Source organism: Palaemon carinicauda, chromosome 27 (assembly GCF_036898095.1).
Source record: "Palaemon carinicauda isolate YSFRI2023 chromosome 27, ASM3689809v2, whole genome shotgun sequence".
In the NCBI taxonomy this organism is placed as follows: Eukaryota; Metazoa; Arthropoda; class Malacostraca; order Decapoda; family Palaemonidae; genus Palaemon; species Palaemon carinicauda.
This window is the reverse complement of record NC_090751.1, coordinates 30,285,460-30,311,364: the sequence shown is the minus strand read 5'-3', so window position 1 is coordinate 30,311,364 and position 25,905 is coordinate 30,285,460. Positions and strand designations below refer to the sequence as shown.

General features: G+C 38.8%; 1 protein-coding gene across 13 annotated transcripts in view; it reads left to right on the top strand.

Annotated features, from left to right (window-relative positions):
• LOC137620643 (dynactin subunit 1-like) overlaps window positions 1-25,905 on the top strand; it is a 162,317-nt gene that overhangs the window by 114,874 nt on the left and 21,538 nt on the right. For all 13 annotated transcript variants that reach the window (XM_068350948.1, XM_068350950.1, XM_068350955.1 and 10 more), the window contains 9 exons: window positions 5,556-5,718; window positions 9,379-9,479; window positions 14,916-15,115; window positions 15,339-15,464; window positions 17,862-18,021; window positions 18,622-18,828; window positions 20,434-20,607; window positions 22,348-22,480; window positions 24,358-24,548. In XM_068350948.1, coding sequence (XP_068207049.1) covers window positions 5,556-5,718; window positions 9,379-9,479; window positions 14,916-15,115; window positions 15,339-15,464; window positions 17,862-18,021; window positions 18,622-18,828; window positions 20,434-20,607; window positions 22,348-22,480; window positions 24,358-24,548 — 1,455 coding nt within the window. The remainder of the gene's footprint in view (window positions 1-5,555; window positions 5,719-9,378; window positions 9,480-14,915; window positions 15,116-15,338; window positions 15,465-17,861; window positions 18,022-18,621; window positions 18,829-20,433; window positions 20,608-22,347; window positions 22,481-24,357; window positions 24,549-25,905) is intronic.

The following is a 25,905-nucleotide window of genomic DNA, read 5'->3' as shown; positions in this document are numbered from 1 at the left end:
AATAGAACAGGTATTCATCGTGTTACTAGGCATGGGGAGGCAGCTAGTTCGGATCAAATTGCAGCCGATAAATACGTGGGGGAATTCGATCGGTACATAAATGAACAAAATTTGATCGCACAACAAGTCTTTAATTGTGATGAGACTGGGTTATTTTGGAAGAAAATGCCAGCCAATACGTACATTACCAAGGACGAGACGAAGATGCCAGGTCACAAGCCAATGAAAGATAGGCTAACATTGTTGCTGTGTGCAAATGCAAGTGGCGATTGCAAGATCAAACCCTTGTTAGTGTACCACTCGGACAACCCCCGGGTGTTCAAACGAAATAATATTTGTAAAAGTGCACTACCAGTTATGTGGCGCTCGAACACTAAATCTTGGGTCACAAGACAATTCTTTACTGAGTGGATAAACGAAGTGTTTGCCCCCCAGGTTAAGGCTTACCTCATTGAAAAGAGCTTGCCAATGAAATGTCTTCTGGTTATGGACAATGCTCCTGCACATCCTCCAGGTCTCGAGGATGACTTGAAAGAAGAATACAGCTTTATCAAAATCAAATTCTTGCCCCCCAATACTACTCCCATACTCCAGCCCATGGACCAACAGGTCATTTCAAACTTCAAAAAACTCTATACCAAGGCCCTTTTCAGAAAGTGTTTTGAAGTGACCAGTGACACGAAGTTGACCCTAAAGGAATTCTGGAAGGAACACTTCAGCATCCTCAACTCTGTTAACATGATTGACCAAGCTTGGCGAGGTGTGACCTATAGGACATTGAACTCTGCCTGGCGTAAGCTGTGGCCATCATGTGTCACAGAGAGGGAGTTTGAAGGTTTCCAACCAGAGGCGGGTCCAAGCACTGCTACCCCTGTAATTTCTGATGACACTGATGTCGTTGAGGAAATTGTTGTCATGGGCAGGAGTTTGGGGCTTGAGGTCGACAAGGATGATATTGATGAGCTTGTAGAAAGCCATTCTACCGAGTTGACTGTGGAGGAATTGTTGCACCTGCAACAACAACAGCAGCAGGATCTGATTGTGGAGCAGGAATCTTCAGAAGAGGATGAGGTAAGGGAGGATGTTCCAAGTTCTCTCATCAATGAAATTTGTTCCAAGTGGGCAGATGTGCAGGCTTTTGCTGAAAAATACCACCCAGAAATTGCAGTAGCAAACCGGGCAGTGCATATGTTTAATGATAGTGTCATGTATCATTTTCGAAGAATACTGCAGAGGAGGAAGAAACAATTAACAATAGACCAGTTTTTCACAAAAGAAAAGAAAGCTGCTACATCAAAGCCTGTTTCTCCTCCAAAGAAGAGACAAAGAAGAGAAGAAACCCCTGAAATAGATCTGCCCACCCTTTCATTGGAGAGAGAAACAACTCCTGAAGGAGAACTACCCCGCCACATCATGGAAGGGGACTCTCCTTCCAAGCAGTAACCTCCCCCTTCCATCCTCTCCACATCCATCCCTGTATGCCATCGAACCGCTGCTCAAAGGTATGTTCACTACAGTACAGAAAATGGTTTAAAATTGTTTTATTTTAGTACAGTAAATGGTTTAAAATTGTTTTATAGGATTTTCTGACCAATTTCATACACATTTAGATAATTATTGTTGTTTAGGTACACGTTTTATTAATATTTTGGGCCTGTTCGAGTGCTTGGGAACGGAATAGAATATATACCATTATTTCTTATGGGGAAAAAAAATTCGGTACTCGAACAAATCGGAGGTCGAACACGGATCTCGAACGGATTATGGTCGAGTACCGAGGTATCACTGTATTTACACAGTCATATACAAATTTAGTAATGTATACAATTTTTTATGATTTTGTGGAATTTTAATTGTTGCGAAAGAGGTCGTACATTAGTTCCAAGATTGACTGCTAATGTTTTCCAATGCTCTTTTGAGTTTTGTTTTGATTCGGTCTCTACTTGCAGTGAACTTTGTTTTCTTGAGTTTTATGTAGTTTATATTCCGTAATTGTATCATCAAAGGGTGACTAATGAAAGTATGTTTTTCTCTGCATTAGTGCTAAATTGAAAATTATAAAGAAGTTTGAGTATGGTGCTTCCGTGAACGGTGTTTGCGCCGTATGTGGTTTTTAAAAAGAAACTGTTAGTGACATACATAAGAGTAAGGAAACACTCAAAGCCTTTTCTGCTCATTTTGATGTTACCTCGGGGAAAGATCAATGTATTTACAAATATTTATACATATACACATTCATTTACAAATGTAGTTTTTATGTTTAGTGTGATTTTGCTTGATTTAATGTTTCTGGAATGATATTTTCAATATAATGGACAATTGACCATAACAGATAGCCCTCCCTTCTATTAGTCTGTCATTTTGAGGTTCAACTGTGTATATATATACTGTATATATATATATATATATTTATATATAATAGAATACACACACACTCTCTCTCACTTCATATGTTAATGGATAAAGTTGGCAATGACAATTGTATTTTATTCTATGAAATCTCGCCCTGTAAAATTATATAGCTTAATGCTAAATAAAATATGAATATAGATAGGTAGAGATAACATGTTAGCTGTTGTATACTTTCTTGTTTTATTAAGTTTTGAATAAATATAACTTCTAATGCTTACTTAGGAGACTTTCCTTTTGTCTAACTCTAACGGACATCTGTGATGTGACCCACATCTTCCTTTGCCATCAAAAGAGAAGCATGGTGCTTTTACCTCTCTAAATACTTTAACCCTCATTACTCTTATTATCTTGCCTGTACAAGGTTCCCCCTCCTTTCAATCAAATTAATTAAACCAGAGCAGTCATTACTGTAGCTGTAAGAGTCATTCCTCTTTGCAGATTCTGCTTTGCATTTCTGCAAACTAAATCCAAATTTGGATACATTATGCTTTCTATAAAAATATCATGATGTACATGCATCAGGCAGTAGCATCCTTGGCTCTACCCTGTACGCACCCTTTTCCTCCAGATGATGGCGTTGACCCAAGTACAGTATCTCAATATAGAATTCCTTTTTATGTCAGATTAAGGTTCCTGGTACTGGCTAGAGTTCCTCAAAGATCCTGGCTTACTGTGCCGGTGTAGAGTTCTTGTACCAATGATGATCATCTTTGATCATAGACAGATGACCCTAGCCTTACCCAAAAAGTCATCTGATAAAAATTATCCTACTATAGATCAATTCAGTTATTATTTAATATTATTGCTCTTTAGGTATATTTTAGGATGTTATTTCGATATATCTTAACAGCTTATCTATGATGCTGTTCGGCTGTTCAAGTGACATAACAGGAGAACATGTAGTGACTAACAGCATGAGTTTAGATCTCCCAGTTTCATTTGTTCAAATGTGTGTGCAGTTTTTCATAAATGAAGGTCATATGTAGTCAGTCAAACGTTCCCACTTATTTTTCGTGGTAAATTAACGTTAAAATTACAGATTCAATTGTAACATTTCAAGTTATTTTGAATCCTTTAATTTATTATAACCAAAGAAAAATATATAATCATAAGAGAATCTAGAATACAGTACTTTTATAGAATTTTGTAAGGACATATGAGTTTTAAGGTATTATGGTGGTGATAAACTTCTAGTAAGCAATCAGTGTTTCTAGTGTTACAAAGGAAATACCTTGAGTAATTTGAAGACAAAAAAACTTATTATAATACAGTATTTGGATGGATTGGCTCCTTATGAGTAGGTACCTGCTCAGAGTTTATAGGACATATGATACAGGCCTTTGATAAACTAACATGTATCAGTAATATACATATATATGTATGTATATATACTGTGTGTATATATATATATATATATATATATATATATATATATATATATATATATATATATATATATATATATATATATATATATATATATATATATATATATATATATATATATATATATATATATATATATATATAAATTTTTGTGGTTTTTGTGTATGAATTTTCCACCATATACCTCATTCCCCCTTTGAAGGTTAGGACCAGAAGGTTTAAGACATTTAGTTTCTCTGTAACTCTTTTTTGGTGATGTTGTCCATTGTTTTTACCACAGCTGATGACGGTAACCATTTACAACTGAGTGAGTGTGATGGGTAGGCTAATTTGTATTCATATGTTTACCAAATGTGATTGAAACTCTGTAACACTTGTCACATGCTCGCATTGTGTGATGATATGTATATATGTATATACATATGAAATATATATATATATATATATATATATATATATATATATATATATATATATATATATATATATATATATATATATATATATATATATTTATATATGTATATATATAGATAGATAGATAGATAGATAGATAGATACTAAAGGTATTTTTAATATTTCATCTACATTATTATTTTGTGTTTACTCAGCTATTCTCAGAAATTGAGTTCTAAGGATAAATCCTGTGTGTACTCAAGTGTGAAGTATAGGATAAATTTGGTTAGAAATTATTTGTAATTGCTGTATCCTTTGCAATATTTTGAAAGCATGTATTTTAAGTTTGTAAGTTAAGGCCATACAATAGGGTCTTTGCTACCCATCCGATTGTGATGCTCGTCATAAGACCAGACTTCCGAAGGTTCTTATAAACCTAAAGATTATTTTGGTATTAAGAATATTTTTCAATTATATATTTTGATCAAAATTACTTTCCATATCCAGGCTGACATTTAGTGTTTTGAGTGTGTTTTTGCATGTGTGTTTGGGTTGTTTTGGGGAGCTTTTTGTGAAGGATATCTTTAATGAAATAAAAAAAACCAGAACGAGTTGTATTTTATTTTTTTTTTTTGTGATGTACAGTATACTGTATGTTTTATTTTCAGCTTAGATGACCTTGGTTATTTAATTTCAGTTACACTACCTGATAAGATCAAATGAAATTGCCTTGACTTTCCCTTAAAATTATCTCATATATGCACCAGTAGGCTTTAAGTACTCTTTTCACTCACTCACCCCTGATATTTGGGTTAAATATTTGCAGCTTTAGATACACAAATCATTAGAATTTAGCTTTAAAGGGAATTGTTGAAATTGCTCCTGGACTTGAAGAATCGGTTAAACTTAAGGCTTTAATCTTAGGAAAAATTAGTATTAATTTGTTCTTGCCTACCAATATTTTAAGTAATGTAGAGCACTGTACAATGAAAAGGAAGGAAGCTAATATTGTGTTATTTTCTATATTCAGGGTATATGAATTACAGTGTTCATATAACAGTATACTGTAGTAACCAATTTATATCAATTGACTTTTCAGTGTATGTTGTTGTATGTACATAATTGTATACTTCTATCGTTTTGTACATTTGAGTAGTGAATTCATTATTTTACCTTAGGTGCAAGCTCCTAATGTATGGTAGTACTTTGTAAAATTTGTTTTCACTAGTGCTTACGAATTAATGTACAGTGCTTTATAGAATGAAATATTTCATATTTTGTGAGGTCATACGTAAATGTGATTTTAGATTTCTTGAGAAATTTAATTGATCTCGCGTTTGAGTAATTTCTTTTATATTCAGACTGGGTTTGTGGAAACACTGACTCCTCAATTTACTCCCGGAGCCCCATCCAGCGCTATGCAGACCTTGGAAGAAAGAGCACAGCTTATTCAGAATCAACAAGAAATGGAGAACCTTCGAGCAGAGATCAGGGATTTGAATGAAAAATTAGAGACTTTGAGAGGTTAGGAACAAGAATTCTTTCAAATAAGATAAACATTTTATTGCTTTTTATTTAATGAAAAATTTAAAGTTTGATTTGATATTACTTTTATTATTTGAATTAGTAATTAGGGTGAAGATTTTCTGTTTATACATACATACATACATACATATACCAAGGCACTTCCCCCAATTTTGGAGGGTAGCCGACAGCAACAAATGAAACAAAACAAAAAAGGGGACCTCTACTCTCTACGTTCCTCCAGCCTAACAAGGGACTCAACCGACTTCGGCTGGTACTGCTGGGGTGCCACAGCCCACCCTCCCACATTATCCACCACAGATGAAGCTTCATAATGCTGAATCCCCTACTGCTGCTACCTCCGCGGTCATCTAAGGCATCGGAGGCAGCAGCAGGGCCTACCGGAACTGCGTCACAATCGCTCACCATTCATTCCTATTTCTAGTACGCTCTCTTGCCTCTCTCACATCTATCCTCCTATCACCCAGAGCTTTCTTCACTCCATCCATCCACCCAAACCTTGGCCTTCCTCTTGTACTTCTCCCATCAAATCTTGCATTCATCACCTTCTTTAGCAGACAGCCATTTTCCATTCTCTCAACATGGCCAAACCACCTCAACACATTCATATCCACTCTAGCTGCTAACTCATTTCTTACACCCGTTCTCACTCTCACCACTTCGTTCCTAACCTTATCTACTCGAGATACACCAGCCATACTCCTTAGACACTTCATCTCAAACACATTCAATTTCTGTCTCTCCGTCACTTTCATTCCCCACAACTCCGATCCATACATCACAGTTGGTACAATCCCTTTCTCATATAGAACTCTTTTTACATTCATGCCCAACCCTCTATTTTTTACTACTCCCTTTACTGCTCCCAACACTTTGCAACCTTCATTCACTCTCTGACGTACATCTGCTTCCACTCCACCATTTGCTGCAACAACAGACCCCAAGTACTTTAACTGATCCACTTCCTCAAGTAACTCTCCATTCAACATGACATTCAACCTTGCACCACCTTCCCTTCTCGTACATCTCATAACCTTACTCTTACCCACATTAACTCTCAACTTCCTTCTCTCACACACACTTCCAAATTCTGTCACTAATCAGCCAAGCTTCTCTTCTGTGTCTGCAACCAGTACAGTATCATCCGCAAACAACAACTGATTAACCTCCCATTTATGGTCATTCTCATCTACCAGTTTTAATCCTCGTCCAAGCACTCGAGCATTCACCTCTCTCAACACTCCATCAACATACAAGTTAAACAACCACGGTGACATCAGACATCCCTGTCTCAGCCCCACTCTCACCGGAAACCAATCACTCACTTCATTTCCTATCCTAACACATGCTTTACTACCTTTGTAGAAACTTTTCACTACTTGCAACAACCTTCCACCAACTTCATATAACCTCATCACATTCCACATTGCTTCCTTATCAACTCTATCATACGCTTTCTCCAGATCCATAAACGCAACATACACCTCCTTACCTTTTGCTAAATATTTCTCGCATATCTGCCTTACTGTAAAAATCTTATTCATACAACCCCTACCTCTTCTAAAACCACCCTGTATTTCTAAGATTGCATTCTCTGTTTTATCCTTGATCCTATTAATCATTACTCTACCATACACTTTTCCAACTACGCTTAACAAACTAATACCTCTTGAATTACAACACTCATGCACATCTCCCTTACCCTTATATAGTGGTACAATACATGCACAAACCCAATCTACTGGTACTATTGACAACACAAAACACATATTAAACAATTTCACCAACCATTCAAGTACAGTCACACCCCCTTCCTTCAACATCTCAGCTCTCACACCATCCATACCAGACGCTTTTCCTACTCTCGTTTCATATAGTGCTCTCCTCACTTCATCTATTGTAATCTCTCTCTCATTCCCATCTCCCATCACTGGCACAACACCTGGAACAGCAATTATATCTGCCTCCCTATTATCCTCAACATTCAGTAAACTTTCAAAATATTCCTCCCATCTTTTCCTTGCCTCCTCTCCTTTTAACAACCTTCCATTTCCATCTTTTACTGTCTCTTTAATTCTTGAGCCAGCCTTCCTTACTCTCTTCACTTCTTTCCAAAACTTCTTCTTATTCTCTTCATATGAATGACCCAATCCCTGACCCCACCTCCGGTCAGGTGCACTCTTTGCCTCACGTACCTTGCGCTTTACTTCCACATTTTTCTCTTTATATTTTTCATACTTCTCGACACTATTACTCTGCAGCGATTCCTCAAAAGCCCTCTTTTTCTCTTCCAATTTTACCTTCACTCTTCATTCCACCATTCACTGCCCTTCCTCATGCTGCCTCCAACAACCTTCTTGCCACACACATCACTTGCAATCCCAACAAAATTTTCTTTTACTAACTTCCACTCCTCCTCTCAATTGCCAGTTTCTCTTACTTTCACTTCATCATATGTCATTTTCAACCTTTCCTGATATTTACTTTTTACCCCCGGTTTTATTAGCTCTTCAACCCTCACTACCTCCCTTTTACATTCACCTACTCTATTCCCCCACTCTTTTGCTAAAACTAATTTTCCTTCCACCAAAAAATGATCAGACATACCGTTAGCCATACCCCTAAACACGTGCACGTCTTTCAATCTTCCAAACATTCTTTTAGTTATCAACACATAATCCATTAATGCCCTTTCTACTACTCTTCCATTTGCCACTCTTTCCCATGTATACATCTTTCTTTTTGAAAAAGCTATTACTTATCAACATCTCTTACTCAACACACATATCCACCAGGCTCTCACCACTCTCATTTTCTGTTTATGGTCTGTAATTTCTGTTACATAAATGAACTGACTTGAGTAATTATTGTACATAAATGCCATCCTTGTTACTACAATTCCTTGCCTTTTCTGACTCTTGGAGATCATAAAAGTGAAATCTTCATCAGATTTGTTCCTTTCCGTATCAAATTGGTAACTTTCATAATGTGGTCAGTGCCTGTCACCTTTCCACATTGTGATTTTCACTTTCTGTTTATTTTCAAGTTAATTTTTCATAAAAAAAAATTCATAATTTGCTGGCTGTATAATTCCATGAAGTTTGAGTCCTTTATCTTTTAAGAGTCATTCTCCTTCTGTGCCCTTCTTTATAGGTCTCACCCAAATTATTCCATGGATTTTTATCCTCATTCTTTAGCAGTGGGAAAACAAACCTAGAATTGTTTTCACATTCTTTCTCCTAGACTTTTTTTTTGGAAAAGACTACAATACAGTACTTGAAAGGTTTTTCTAAAGATGAACAACAAATGTTTTTTAACATTAGCACGCTACTCATTATGGATCTCTCTCTCTCTCTCTCTCTCTCTCTCTCTCTCTCTCTCTCTCTCTCTCTCTCTCTCTCTCTCTCTCTCTCTCTCTCTCTCTCTCTATTAAATATTAAAAAATGTGAAATTTTTTTCTTTTGTATACATTTTATCAGTAACAAAGTTGAAAATTTTATCACAAATGTTTAAGATTTGATGGGGACAAAATAAAGGGAAGTGAAGATACAATGCTCTTTTTGGTACTAACATAAATTACTTTTTTGTTCTACTGAATGCATGATATAGAATATTATGAAAATCTTATTTTTTTTTCAGTTAAACGACAGGCAGATAAGGATAAGCTCAAAGAAGGAGAGAAAATGAAACTGCAAATTGAACAGCTAATAGAAAATAAGACACGCCTTATGGAAAATCAGGTAAGTTGAAAGCTATGTCAGGTTTTCTTACCAGTATTTCCATGACAGTACAATCAGACCACACTATTTGTGGGTTTGCTATTTGCAGGGAGAGCCTAGCCTTCCTTAAAGTCATATTGATGGATATTTATTCACAGTTTCATAGCACCAAATACAGAAAAGGTCTTGATAGAAAAGCCAAAAGGCCATTATGGTAATATAAAAATGCTCAAAATTTCTCCAAAATAACTATCAGTTTTCACTTACTCTCGCCTCTTATGTAACTGAGTATGCTGTACTGTATATAGTCTAATATAGTTCAAGGATTTTATGTCTTTTCAGTTCAGGTGCATTCACACTTAAACTGAGAAAATAAAAAAATGCATTCAGATATATAACACTTTAAGAGGGAATAGTTATCTGAAAAATGGGACCATTGTACTGAAAGGAAGATTCATGAAACAAATATGAAGATGAATGTTTGAAAGAAAATATTAGGCCTCCTGATCCTTGATTTTCTCATCCTTGTCAGTTTTATAAAAATGTTTGCCCGATATTTGTGTATGGTATCTGTAAACCCTGTTATGATTCAGCAGTACAGTATTTAGATTGTAAGCTTTTGATGTCTTAAGCAGTTTTAGGAACATCACTAAGTTTACATTTGTTCCGTCACTCAATACAAACCCTTCGCTCTTTATAGGAGATCTACTTTTGAGATGAGCCATTAAGATTTTAGCGAGGGATAACTACCCCAACTGCTAGTTAGCGGGTGGGATGGGGAGTTGCCCGCTACATCGCTCACTCATACACCTGGGCTGAGCACCCACTTTGCTTTTTGGCTCGGTAATGTGTGGCTAACGTCGAGGACTACGCTTATCTCCCTGGGGCGGTGGGAGAGCTCTCGTTATGCTGAACCTCCGGGCTCTGGTTACACTGAGTCTCCTGGCTCTAGTTACGCTTAGCCTACGGATGCTTGTGACCCTAGGCCTTCGGGTCCTTGTTACACAGAGCCCTCAGGCTCTCGTGACCATGAGCCTTCAGGCTCTCTCAATGCTCTCATGACCCTCATTACTCTGGCCTTTTGGGACTTCATAAACCTGAGCCCTTGGGCTTTTGTCGCGACCCTGGACCTTTAAGTCCACGTTACACAGAACCCTCGGGTTCTCGTGACCCAGAGCCTTAGGGTTCTTGTCGCGTTGAGCATCCAGGCTCTCGTGACCATGAGCCTTCGGGCTCACGTTACGATTTCCCTCTGGGTTTTTGCAACCCAGAACCTCCAGGTTCTCGTCGCGCTGAACCTCGTGGTTCTTGAAACCTCGAGTCTTCAGGCTCTCTTTGCGCTGAAACTCACAGTTCTTGTGACCTCTAGCCTTCGGGCTCTCTTCGCGCTGAACCTCAAGCCTGCGGGCTGTCTTTGAGCTGAGTCTACGGGCTCTCTTCGCGCTGAGTCTTCGGGCTCTCTTCGCGCTGAGTCTTCGGGCTCTCTTCGCACTGAGTCTTCGGGCTCTCATCGCTTTGAGCCTTCGAGCTCTTGTGACTTTGATCCTCGGACTCTCATCGCGTTGATCCTTCGGGCTCTCGTGACGTCGGCCCTTCTCATCCTCGTCATGCTGAACCTTGGGGTTCTCGTGACCTAGACCCTTTGGGGTCGCATCTCGCTGAGCTTTCGGGCTCGCGTCTCGCTGAGCTTCCGCCTCTTACTATGACGATCCCCTGAGATCTCGTAACTGGACCACTGCGGTCACAGCAAGCACGACCTGCTTTGTCACAACCCAACTGGTCTCTATGCAGCAGACAAGCTGGTCTCGCCGACTTCACTTCACTCGTCTCTGGATAAGATACCATCACCTTTCCAGGTGACAAGAAATCTTATTCCCGCACTGGGAAATCATGTCTCTAGGCGAGATGACCACCAGCGTCGCCAGCCGCGTGACCGACAATCTCCTTTTAGGCGCTCCTTAGCCAAGCACCAGCGATTCTTCCCCAGGGGTCGCAAAACTCCTCCTCAGCACTCAACTGGCTCTCGCCACCTCGCTGCTCGCCTTCTCGTCAATTGCCCTTGCATCGATCCCCAAGACTGACTGCTCTGATTCCCCTAGGGATTGTTATGCACTAGATGGGGTTCAGGGCGATAGACTCAGGGAGGCACCAAAGCAGTTTGCTGCTTCGAGGGATCAACACCTGTCGGTTAGACTGGTGCCACTCCTATCTCAAAGGCTTCTAAGCAACCTTCTTCTCAGGTAACTAGACCCAGGGCTCCTGACTGCCATAAGGATCCACCTCCCTGTTCATCATGACTAAGCGCATTATTTAACATAGTGCAGGAGACTATTTCGCTGGTCGTACCCAGTTCTCAATCCTTGGGTGGCATGGCTAGGATCCCCTCTGTTGGCTGCTCTCATTCCTGGTGCCTTCCCTCCCGCAAATCCAAGGAGGAGTTCTGAAGGTTCTGCCTTGGTGGGATCTTCACATAAGGAAAGACACCTCTCCCCTCAGACCTGGAAGCGGGAGGATACAGGCACTGAAGTTCCTGGGAGCCCCTTGTAGTTTTGGGTTCCATCAGTAAAACTAAAGGGGAAAAGGAAAAAGATCAGATCATCTCCATCTCTTCGGTAGAGGTGGTCCCACTGGAGTCTTGTCTTCCATCGCAGCATGACCTCATTGCTCCTTATAGAAAGTACCAACGTCCTCTCGGGAACGAAAGGGCCGTAAGGCATTCTCTGGTGGAGGAATTCCTGCCCCAGCGTAGGGAGCCAAAGGACCTCTTTACCTTCTTGAAGTCCTCGGCAAGATCTTCCGCGCCTCAGCAAGAGGCCTAGGGAAGTCTCCCCTAGTACGCTAGCTAGAGTTGCCCCGTCAACTGCCTACTTTGATGACTTCGTCCCACGCTGAGCTCCTATGAATGAGAGCCTGGAGGTGGATGAGCAATTTGGTCTTGATGACGAACTTTTGTCCTGAGTCACTAGCCCTAAGCTCACAGAGGCAGATCAAAAGGAGTCTGAACAGGCCTTCTGGCAGGTCTAATCTGTATTAGATCCATCTTAGGGCTGCCAAACCCATCGACAGCCCCGCAGGATGGGAAAGATACAGTCTTGGACTAGGTCAATGGCACTCAAAGACCCCTGAGGGCCACTGCAGCTTTGCCCAGGTCAAAGGGGTTGAAGAGTGCCAGAAAGAAGGCAGTATTGTAAGCTACAGGCTCTTCTGCCTCCCTCCAAACAAGCTATTCTTCTAAACTCCTCCTGCCACTGTTTGTGCAGTAGAAGAGGTATTATGAGATTCTGAATAAGCCTCTTCTGGCCTTGCCTCTCGATCACTATAGAGGCTCTCGCAGGGTATGCCCTTCTAGAAACTAACGAGAATCTCAGTCTTGTACTTGGCCTCAGAGATTATCAACCAGGAGAAGGTTGCAAAATATGCCATGCAGGCTACTTCGTGGTTGAACCTCTGGTTGGGATTTGTGAATCATTTGATCAGATCTCATGACTGGTCTTGTGAATCCACAAGGAGGTCAATGGAAACCTCCTTCTTGTCTGGCACCAGGACAATTAAGTTCCTCTCCCATCAGGTTGTTAACCTGTGGGCGAATACCATCCTCAATAGACTGGACTTAATCATTGATAAGTTCCATCGTCAGCTCCCACAGGCCGAGGTCTCTAGGCTGAGACACTCCTCTTTTGAGGGGAGTTGTCTCTTAGAACCGGAGGATTTCGAGCAGATGGCGGAGAGGTGGAGGAAGTCCAACCAGAACTCCCTCCTCCAGAAGGCCTTGTCATCACAGCCATACCAACCTCCGCCACAGAAACAGCCTTCCAGACTGCAGATGAATAGGGTTAGGGGTCTAAAACAGCAGAGCCCTAAAGTGTCTTAAGAAGTCCATTAGAGGCATCCGAAAGGTTCTGAGTCCTTCTATGGAGGTAAAGGGAACAGGGTATCTGGCAGAGGTCAGTCCCATTACGCCAGGCAACAAATCACCACCTTACTCTGATGATGGTGTTCCTACTCACCTTGGCTTCAGCCAAAGCAGTCAGTGAATTGCATGGTCTATCGTACATCATCCCTCTTTCAAGGGGATGGGAACAGGTAATACTCAACTTCGTCCCTGAGTTTATTACTAAGAGTCAAAATCCAGGGGTATCAGATCCTAGATTCAGTCGCTTCAGGATTGACAGTCTTCGCTCTGTAACCGAAGATCCAGACCAACTGATACTTGGCCCAGTAAGGAGTCTGAGTTGTTACCTCAAAAGAACAGCAGCAGCTCGCCCCTCCATTTCGGCACTCTTTGTCAGCACGGGGAGGGTCACGAAGAACACAATCTCATCTTGGATTTGTAAAGTCACTGACCTTGCACTTAATCCTGACCCTCCTCCACAATGTCAACCCAGAGCTCATGACGTTAGGGGCATTGCAACGTCCCTGCCGTTCAAAAAGAACTCTGTGGTGCAGGTACTCCAAGCGGGTGTGTGGAAGTGTCAGACGACCTTCACCGCCCACTACCTACAAAACGTAACCTACAGGGCATGGAAACGTTTTCCATTGGTCCTGTGATGACTGCACAACAAGTAGTCTAAACACCTCAAGTTCCTTGATGGACAAGTAGCAGAGGGTTAAGGGTTGAAGTCCCCTCGGTTAGTCTGGGGTGAATGAGTAGAATGATTGGCTTCTTTCTTTCCTTCACCTTCTGCCCCTTGGGGAATCAGCATCACAGTACTCAGTACAGGTGACCTCACCTCTCTGCAAGTAAGATTCATTTCCCTTGTTTAACCTCAGCATAAAAATAATACTTGTTGTGTCCCCAACACCTTTAGTGAGGGGGTGATTGGGTAAAGTCTTAATACTCTCAAATTTCTATAAATCGAGATCCTATTACTAGACCAGCCACATTGCTAGTGTCACAAACACAGCCTTCACAGCCAGCCAAGTCGTGCAGATCACAATAATTTTAGCGTAGTGCAGGATGCCTACCGCGTACGATCTATATTGTAGGGGAGAGAACCCCGTGTCAAATGCCAAGAGCCAGTTGGCACGGGACTTCCCCCTCCTAAGAGGTAAGTCGTCCCTTATAAATAGAGGGTTTGTATTGAGTAACGGAACAAGTGACAAATTTGGAAGTAATTTGTATTTTTTCTAATACAGTAATACAAACCTGGAGTTATCTATACAAATAGGCCTACCAACCCTATCCCCCTAGAAAGTCCTGCCCAAAAGCAAAGTGGGTGCTCAGCCTAGGTGTTTGAGTGAGCTGGGTAGAGGACTACCCCCCACCATCCCGCTACCTAGGGGTTGTGGTAGTTATCCCTTGCTAAAATCTTTATGGCTCATCTTTGAGCTTCGCCAAAAGTTTATCTCCTATAAATAGCTCCGGGTTTGTATTGTTAGGAAAATATAAATTACATCCAAATTTGTCATATTTGTTTGATTATGGAGTGCTAAAATTGCTCTAATTTTTGGTCTTAGGCCCAGCTTCAAAATGAAATTAAGAATGCAAAATTAGAAGCCAGGGAGGCCTTGGATGCCAAAGATCGGCACATAGAAGAAACACAAGAATTGTCTGAAAATGTAGAGATGCTTACATTAGATAAGGAGATGGCTGAAGAAAAGGCAGAAACATTACAGTTAGAGCTGGAACAGGCAAGAGAAAAAATAGAAGAGCTAACGTAAGTGATATATAAAGTTGAATTTTGCTTTTTTATTTTTTGAAATATGAAACTTAACAGCATTTAAGGTGTTATAGAAAATAATCTTCAGTAATTTGGATTTTTTTGTAGAAAATAGTGAATTTTTTTTTGAAATTTGGTAAAATTAGCCTATAGTTAGAAGTAATAAGCAAGCTGTACATCTTGATATTAGTTGATTTTATAAATTACCAACATTTTTCAGGCTTGATTTAGAAATATTGCGTACAGAAATGGGAGGTGGAGGCCCTGCAGGTGATGGAGCAGTTTCATCAGTACAAGTAAAGCAGCTAGAACAGCAGAATTGTCGCCTTCGAGAAACATTAGTAAAGTAAGTACAGTATGCATTTTCTTTGTATTTCAAGACAATTTTTAGACTTCAGCACCATCACTAATTTATAGGCAACAAGGAGTGAATATTGAAAAATTGATGATAATAGTTTATAAGAGTGTATTGAAAAACATGGATTATTGCACAAATTGTGAAAAAAAAATATTTTTAAAATATCTGAAAACATGTACTATTCTTAAATAATAATGAAAATTTGAATACAGAAATATCTGGTTGTAAAAATGAAGTAATGGCATAGGGAGTTATTATTGAATATGATAAGAAAAAGGACCTTAGTTTATGAGAGATAGAGGTACAGTTGTACAAGTTGAGTATTTTTACAATATAGTAAAACCTCCTTATCTGCGGATTCCCCAACTACTGATATGACTATCCTCTGCTAAACTATTAATACCAATGGTTATAAAAAATATATGGGAAATTTTTTTTATGATTACAGTGTTGTTAAATTACAAGAAAATAGACATATATCGTAATTGCACATATAAATTGGTGACTAGATGCTCAATATACTTTCATTTTTTCTATTCAAGAAAAAAAATTACAAAAAGGATTTTTTTTTCCTTGGAAAATCATCATAACATCACTACTGTAAATATTTTTTCATGACAAATCATGCATAGAAAGTAACGAAGGGATAGAGGACATTTGGAGCCTCGGCAACACAAATAGAGTAGAGGAAGGATCTACCGAACCCCAGTAAAACACATTTACAATTAAAGCAATACTGTACCTCGGAAGTATTGAGAGTAGACAGTAGCTTAGAACAGCCAAGCCATAGAAATATTAAAGATGTCTAGAAACCCCCCCCCCCCCCTCCCCAAAAAAAAAAAAATAAAATAAATCACTAAGAATAGAAGATAAAAAACTACAGGTGTTGCAGTGGCACCAACCTCTTGAATATGAAGTGCCGTTTACCTTCTTAGGCTGCGTTTACACCAAGCGAATCGAATCGATTCAATTCATGGAGAATCATGGCGATTCAGAATCACTGATGTGCGCGGTCCCATTTTTTCATCAGTCAAGGCGAGTCAGCCGAGCAGGAAGCATATATATATTATGTTTATTCGCATTATATTGTCAGTGATTTTATATATTCAATTCAGTTATTTACTCTCTTTTATTTTAAACTTTTTTTGTCAATCTTCCGTTCCATGCGTTCAGGTCTCTCTCTCTCTCTCTCTCTCTCTCTCTCTCTCTCTCTCTCTCTCTCTCTCTCTCTCTCTCTCTCTCTCTCTCTTTCTCTCTTTCTCTGTGCATATTTGAGTATGAAAATTCCCGTACGTTGCAGTTTGTATGCCTGCAAGTCATCTAATTTCATACCTTCTTCATTTTTCTTTTTCAACGCCTTTCAACAAGCACTAAGAAGTCATAAAACTTCTCCGGATTATTGACCAAATCTGGGAACAAATGTCCAAAGCTCCCAAATTCAGGTCTTCTGGAATTTATTGGATGCACCTATATATTCGTTGCCTCCACCTCCGTCTACGCTTTCTCAGCCACAGCAACAATGCTATTTGTGCAACAGCAATGACATCCATACTCCTTGAAGGCTGCCTTGGTACTGAATGATGCGTTAATCAGATTCAGTAGGTTGGAACTATACAGATTCAAAATGACTCGAGTCAAAGGATTCTCCATGATTTGAATTGATTAGATTCGCTTGGTGTAAACGCAGCTTTACTAGGCAAGGCCTCTGGCTTTGTCCTGGCCACAAATCTCTTAGCAGCTTGGTAATGTTTTGGTGGTTGGTGTAGAGGAGGAAGGATGGGACAGCAGTGGGGTTTGAGACACTTCCTTTATTGTTTTTTTTAGAGATTGTCATTTAGCTACTTTCACTTAGGAGCTTGTATTCAAAAGTAAGTATGCTCTCATTTTTTGCTGTTTATGAAGATTTTGTTTTTGTAATTTATGAATTGTAATTTGTATTGCATGAGTTGATGGAGAAGTACAAGAGGAAGGCCAAGTTTGGGTGGATAGATGGAGGGAAGAAAGCTCTGGGTGATAGGAGGATAGATGTGAGAGAGGCAAGAGAGCGTGCTAGAAATAGGAATGAATGGCGAGAGATTGTGACGCAGTTCCGGTACGCCCTGCTGCTTCCTCCGGTTGCTTTGGATGACCGCAGAGGTAGCAGCAGTAGGGGATTCGGGGTTATAAAGCTTCATCTGTGGTGGATAACGGGGGAGGGTGGGTTGTGGCACCCTAGCAGTACCAGCCGAACTCGGTTGAGTCCCTTGTCGGGCTGGGAGGAACCTAGAGAAGGGAAGGTCCCCTTTTTTCATTTGCTTTGATGTTGACTAAACCCCAAAATTGGGGAAGTGCCTTGGATATGTATGTATCAATTATAAATTGTTACAGTAAATGTTTTTGTTACAGGATGCGCGACTTATCAGCACATGATAAGCATGAGTTACAAAGGTTGCAGAAAGACATGGAAGCCAAGAAAGTAGACTTCTCTAGTATTACTAGGGCAAATGAAAAGCTGTCAACGCGAGTTTCAGAGCTAGAGCAAACTATATCGGATCTTCAGGAGCAGGTCTGTTGAAATTGCATTTATTTCATTTGAATATTTTTTTTTATTTCACTTCATGCTAACAAAGTATACTTTGCAATATTCATTCAGAATTTTCTGCAGAAATCAGGTGGCTGATCATTTTGATATATTATTTTATGATTCTATGAACAGGACATTAAAATCTTATACCGTAAACCTCTAGCTTACAGACTTTAAAATATTATGACGGTATAGTTCTGTGAGGTTATATAATGGTTCTCTCAGCTGCATGCATATATTAGTTTAGAACCTTGAAATGTGAGTTTAAGTCCATTTGGTAGTCTACTGTTAAAGAATGTTCTATTTAAGTGTGAAATTGCAATTGGAAAGGAGATGAGTGATATGTTAATTTGAAACAAGGAACAGAAAGCTATAAAAATTATTCTATATATTTTAAATGTTACTCATATTATCTTTTAAAAATTTCATTTACTTGATTGTTGACAGTTAAATAAATACAATATCACTGCTCTTATAATTTTTATAAATTTGTTACTGTATGGAAATATTAGCTATGTATATGTCTATTTCTCTTTGTAGCTCGGGCAGAGAAAAATAATATATAATAATATCTCTTTGAAGGTTGACGCTGCCTTAGGTGCTGAAGAAATGGTCGAGTCACTCACAGATAGGAATTTGAACCTGGAGGAGAGAGTTACGGAGTTGCTTGAAACCGTAGCAGACTTAGAAGCCATTAATGACATGAATGATCAATTACAAGAAAATGCAAGAGAATTAGAGTTAGAATTAAGGGAAGAGTTAGACATGGCCAATGGAAAAATTAGAGAGGTAAGTACTAAATTTTACTACAGTATACATATGTTAGTGTTGTATCATGAAATTACAGCATCATAGTGTCTAACCTAGCATAAGGTCAGTAATGTTAAGAATATAGCTGAGAAATGGTACTAAATATCATTATGGACCAAAAGACCTACAATATTACATTACTGTGCTCATGCCACTGTTAGAGGAAGCCCTCTACATAAACCAATTTGATTTTAATGCAAAGAAGATGCCTTAATTTATCATATAAAAATTGCTGATATAAACTAAATTATGTAATACTTTCACAGGACAGAGTAAAGGAAATGAGCATTTTATAGGGTTATTGTTGTTATATATTTTAAAAATTTTTTTTAGTATTATAGGTGTTTCAATTTTTTATTCCCCTGAGGATGATGATACATACATACATATACCAAAGCACTTCCCCCAATTTTGGGGGGTAGCCGACACCAACAAGAAACAAAACAAAAACAAAAACAAAAAAGGGGACCTCTACTCTCTACGTTCCTCCAGCCTAACCAGGGACTCAGCCGAGTTCAGCTGGTACTGCTAGGGTGCCACAGCCCAACCTCCCACATTTCCACCACAGATGAAGCTTCATACTGCTGAGTCCCCTACTGCTGCTACCTCCGCGGTCATCTAAGGCACCGGAGGAAGCAGCAGGGCCTACCGGAACTGCGTCACAATCGCTCACCATTCATTCCTATTTCTAGCACGCTCTCTTGCCTCTCTCACATCTATCCTCCTATCACCCAGAGCTTTCTTCACACCATCCATCCACCCAAACCTTGGCCTTCCTCTTGTACTTCTCCCATCAACTCTTGCATTCATCACCTTCTTTAGCAGACAGCCATTTTCCATTCTCTCACCATGGCCAAACCACCTCAACACATTCATATCCACTCTAGCCGCTAACTCATTTCTTACACCCGTTCTCACCCTCACCACTTCGTTCCTAAGTCTATCTACTCGAGATACACCAGCCATACTCCTCAGACACTTCATCTCAAACACATTCAATTTCTGTCTCTCCATCACTTTCATTCCCCACAACTCCGATCCATACATCACAGTTGGTACAATCACTTTCTCATATAGAACTCTCTTTACATTCATGCCCAACCCTCTATTTTTTACTACTCCCTTAACTGCCCCCAACACTTTGCAACCTTCATTGACTCTCTGACGTACATCTGCTTCCACTCCACCATTTGCTGCAACAACAGACCCCAAGTACTTAAACTGATCCACCTCCTCAAGTAATTCTCCATTCAACATGACATTCAACCTTGCACCACCTTCCCTTCTCGTACATCTCATAACCTTACTCTTACCCACATTAACTCTCAACTTCCTTCTCTCACACACACTTCCAAATTCTGTCACTAGTCGGTCAAGCTTCTCTTCTGTGTCTGCTACCAGTACAGTATCATCCGCAAACAACAACTGATTTACCTACCATTCATGATCATTCCCGCCTACCAGTTTTAATACTCGTCCAAGCACTCGAGCATTCACCTCTTTCACCACTCCATCAACATACAGGATGATGATAAGTACTATTTAAGAATTACTTTTGAGTTTTGAGGTCTTTGCTCTTTTCAGGTGTTGAGGGAACGGGAAGCAGCAAACGAAGTCATTGTAGACCAGGACGCAACAATTAAGAAATTCCGAGAGTTGGTACAAAAGCAACAAGAACAGAATATGGATCTAAGACACTCACTTGAAAAGGAAACCAATAAACCGATAGGAACACCCTCTGAAATCATTGACTTCAAGGTAAGCCCTTTCATTGTTCTTCACTTGTGGTTTACAAATATTTTTTTGCAATGACACTTTATTATGAATGCCAAAGAGGAATTCTTTGCTGTCGACAGGTACTATATTTGACCTATGTTTTTAAAGGTATTTGATGGATTAATTACAATGTTGTTAGGTTTATAAAAGGTGGAAATAAAGTCTATTCTGTACATAATTATTTTAACTTACATTTGTAAATTAGCTAATCTTGTAAACTTCCTGTTCATTTTAGCAACAAAAAATATTCATAACGTAGGGAAATCTTCTATAATGATTAGCTCTCCTTCTGAACAAAATTCTTTGGAATATTTAGAAATTTCAAAAACTATGTAAAAGGAGACAGGTATTTCATAAAGTTTTAACATGATGTAGTTTCATAGTTTATTCATATAATAACCATCAGTTGCCATATGAGTGTGTTGAGAAGTCATACTTTATACTGTGATGGATTTGCACATTCAGTCAAACTACTGCATCTGATAATTTTCAATAATTACATCATTTTAAGAATTCCATTTGGTATACATTATGTACAGATATAGCTGTCATTTGGATGTGTAAGAGGTTATTGCTGATAATGCACTTCTAGTGATGTACTGTGAACATTACAAAAGAGTCTTTATAGAATCCCTTTGGTCCAAAGCTGCACCAACTTTCTAGTCTCTAAATTTTCCTCTTGTTCCCTCTTCCTCTCTTCCATCATTTGACGAGTGTTCTCCATTGTTTCTAAATAACATCTCCAGCCCCTAATTCTATAAATTCAAATTCCTACACCATATCCAAGACTAGCATCACTTTATTCTCCTGTCACAAGAGCTAGAACTAACACAAGCCTCATAAAAGTGATAGAAAACAGTTACAGAAAACTGACTGCCAGGTCTCATGGTAAGAGTTAAGCCTCCATTGTAAGAAATCACTCACATGTGTTGTGTTGACTAGCTGATATCTTCTTGGAGGGCAGACTAGATTAACCAGGACCAGCGGTCTGAATTTTCTGTTCTGCACAATTTTGTAATGTTTCCTGTAATCAAAGTATTTGACATGTACATGTAATAAGGTTTTCTAAAAATCATTAGATAACTACAGAACTCTATAATAAAAATAATAGTATTATAATAAGAAGACCCATGACTGTAATCTGAAAGGTGGATTAGATACAGAGTATTTACAAAATTGAAAGTATGTCTATTTATAGCTTATATATTTTACGCAGACATTCCATTTTTTGGAATGTAGATTTAAAAAATAATGTTTCATTCCTATGATAGATATTTCTGTTTATTTTTTAATCACCTATCAATCACCTTGCTGCAGAGTTTGCAAATTACAATAGATTGCAGTGTGTCATAGTTAGTATTAGACATTTATTCCCAAAATAATATATCATAAAATGTCATCCTTCATTAAATTGGAATTCCTTCATTATTGTCTACCCGGTAATAACCACCTTTTTACAGAGTTTGCAAATTATGATGGATTGCACTGAGTGATAGTTAGTACTAGACATTTATTCTCAAAAGGATATATCATAAAAAGTTATCCTTCAGTAAATTGCAGTTCTATCATTATTGTCCACCCAATGATATAATTTCTCCAAGTAAAATTGTATTTGTTACAGCTTAATGTTCAAGATGGATATACTCAAAAGTTAGGGGGAAATATACTGTATATGTACATACTTTATAATACAATACTATATATTTTTTGTACACCTTTCAGAAAATGTTCACAGAAACAAAGGCTCACAGTAAGGCTATTGACATGGAACTTAGACGACTTGAGGTTGCGCAAGCAAACCAGCATGTGTATTATCTCTCACAATACATGCCTGATAATTTCATGGCACGAGGAGGTAAGCTTACACATATAGTTTGATTAGGTCTATAATAATTGAGTTTATAACGAAGAGGTCTTAATTTTTTATACTGTATCAGAGAATGCAATCTTAGAAGTACAGGGTGGTTTTAGAAGAGGTAGGGATTGTATGAATCAGATTTTTACAGTAAGGCAGATATGCGAGAAATATTTAGCAAAAGGTAAGGAGGTGTATGTTGCGTTTATGGATCTGGAGAAAGCGTATGATAGAGTTCATAGGGAAGCAATGTGGAATGTGATGAGGTTATATGGAGTTGGTGAAAGTTTTTTGCAAGCAGTGAAAAGTTTCTACAAAGGTAGTAAAGCATGTGTTAGCATAGGAATTGAAGTTAGTGATTGGTTTCTGGTGAGAGTGGGGCTGAGACAGGTACGTGTGATGTCGCCGTGGTTGTTTAACTTGTATGTTGATGAAGTGGTGAGAGAGGTGAATGCTCGAGTGCTTGGACGAGGATTAAAACTGGTAGACGAGAATGACTATGAATGGGAGGTAAATCAGTTGTTGTTTGCGGATGATACTGTACTGGTTGCAGACACAGAAGAGAAGCTTGGCCGATTAGTGACAGAATTTGGAAGAGTGTGTGAGAGAAGGAAGTTGAGAGTCAATGTGGGTAAGAGTAAGGTTATGCGATGTACGAGAAGGGAAGGTGGTGCAAGGTTGAATGTCATGTTGAATGGAGAGTTACTTGAGGAAGTGGATCAATTTAAGTACTTGGGGTCTGTTGTTGCAGCAAATGGTGGAGTGGAAGCAGATGTACGTCAGAGAGTGAATGAAGGTTGCAAAGTGTTGGGGGCAGTTAAGGGAGTAGTAAAACATAGAGGGTTGGGCATGAATGTTAAGAGAGTTCTATATGAGAAAGTGATTGTACCAACTGTGATGTATGGATCGGAGTTGTGGGGAATGAAAGTGATGGAGAGACAGAAATTGAATGTGTTTGAGATGAAGTGTCTAAGGAGTATGGCTGGTGTATCTCGAGTAGATAGGGTTAGAAACGAAGTGGTGAGTGAGAACGGGTGTAAGAAATGAGTTAGCAGCTAGAGTGGATATGAATGTGTTGAGGTGGTTTGGCCATGTTGAGAGAATGGAAAATGGCTGTCTGCTAAAGAAGGTGGTGAATGCAAGAGTTGATGGGAGAAGTACAAGAGGAAGGCCAAGGTTTGGGTGGATGGATGGAGTGAAGGAAGCTCTGGGTGATAGGAGGATAGATGTGAGAGAGGCAAGAGAGCGTGCTAGAAATAGGAATGAATGGCGAGCGATTGTGACGCAGTTCCGGTAGGCCCCGCTGCTGCCTCCGATGCCTTAGATGACCGCAGAGGTAGCAGCAGTAGGGGATTCAGTATTATGAAGCTTCATCTGTGGTGGATAACGGGGGAGGGTGGGCTGTGGCACCTTAGCAGTACCAGCTGAACTCAGTTGAGTCCCTTGTTAGGCTGGGAGGAACATAGAGAGTAGAGGTCCCCTTTTTTGTTTTTGTTTCATTGTTGATGTCGGCTACCCCCCAAAATTGGGGGAAGTGCCTTGGTATATGTATGTATGTATGTATCATTAATTGAAGCTAGAAAATTGCAATACTGTATTAACGTTTATTGTTTGTTGATATAATTTCAAGATTCTGTAGTGTCACTGGATATTCTTTATATAATATTTATAATACAAAAATTTGAATTTTTTAAGCCTTAGATTAAGAAATATTAAATCGCAACTTATGTATTTCTTCAAAACATGAAAAGTATGTTTAGAGTTTTGACTAGTTGTCATGTATAGGATAATTTTTTATAGATGCATGGTTCTGTATGTTTATGTTTACTGTATCTTTAAAATCCTAAGTCTCTATACTTTTAATATGTTCTCTACAGGGGATCACGATGCTGTGTTGACTCTGCTCTTTGTTGCCCGTATGATTTGGAAGGCTGACATTGTTGTAGGGGGTCTGCGGGACAAGTATCCAGTTCCTGAGAATATTGATCGTAATGCTGTGTTGAAATCACACTCAGTCGAGCAATATGCTTTCTCCTCACGACTTCTGCAATTACTGTACACTCTTCAGGTATGTAAATTAGATGTATTGTTTACCAACAGCCGTTTTCCTGTAGTACATGCACAAGACCCCGACACTATAGGTAATTTTTTTTTTTTTCAATTTGACTGTTCACACTGCTACTGTGTTGCTCATCAATGATTTAATCAATCGTTTATGATGGGGGCAGCATAGCATAGCCTATGATATTCCCTAATTCCATATCTGCACTTTTGATATCTATGCATCCATTTAATTTAATCATCCATTTGGGGATTACAGTACTGTATATTAGACTAGAAATTTTGTAGAATCTACAAGTAATTATGATTTAATACATTAATTACTCATATGGCCGAGGATTTGCTTTTCTGACTATTTTGTCATGAAAAGACTAGTTATAGCTCTGTATTCCAATTCATGTTGGGATTCAAGGAAATATTTTCTTTTAACCCTTTTACCCCAAGGCTATTTGGAATTTTCCAACCCTTAACCCCCAGGGGTTATTTTTTTTCAAGCACATTTTGCAGTATATTTTTTTCAAATTGCTCTAACAGCCTTAATTTTTGTCATAGAGAGGTCAGGTTGGTCTCATTCTCTTGGAAAATGCCTGAAGTTTCTCAAAAAATTATCAAAAATATACAAAACAATTGTAAATAGCAGTTTTTTGCAAGGACGTACCGGTACGTCCATGGGGGTAAAGGAATGAGTTTTGTGAAACGTACCAGTACGTCCTTTGTGGGTAAAAGGGTTAAGAATAGCAGTGTCAGTGCACCCTACTTGTCCCTTCGGCTTCAGCTGCATCTACTTTTAAGCCTTTTACCTTTCCTCTGTTCCCAATTTCTTTCTTTCATCATGCCTTCCAGCCTCTCAAATTTTACTTCATGATGCAATAGCAATGTGTTATTCCCCCTCCCCCCATTTGCACCACAGTACTAAGTGATTTGTCATATGGCTTAAATTCACAAACCCAAAGTGACTAAAAGTTAAGGTCATTATCTTTCCAAAGATGAGAAGGATTATTATAATCCACAAGAACATTGAGTACATATGTCTATCCCATCGATATTTTAGAAGGCAGAATTTATTCTGAGTAAGGTCTTTAGAATGGTTAACTGATTAAATATACTTGGTTTTATTTTGTACAAAGTTTAGTAGACAACCAATGGAATTTTTTTTTTTTTTTTTTTTTTTTTTTTTTTTTTTTTTTTTTTTTTTTTTTTTTTTTTTTTTTTTTTTGTAGCTTAAACAATATTGTCTAATTTTCCCATGTTCCATTTTCTTTTTTATATTTAACAAAAGAATAGGAATGATTAATGAAATAAATCTGAATATTATTCTTCATCTGTATCTTGTTATTGTCTCACTGATTTAATATCTAGCACTA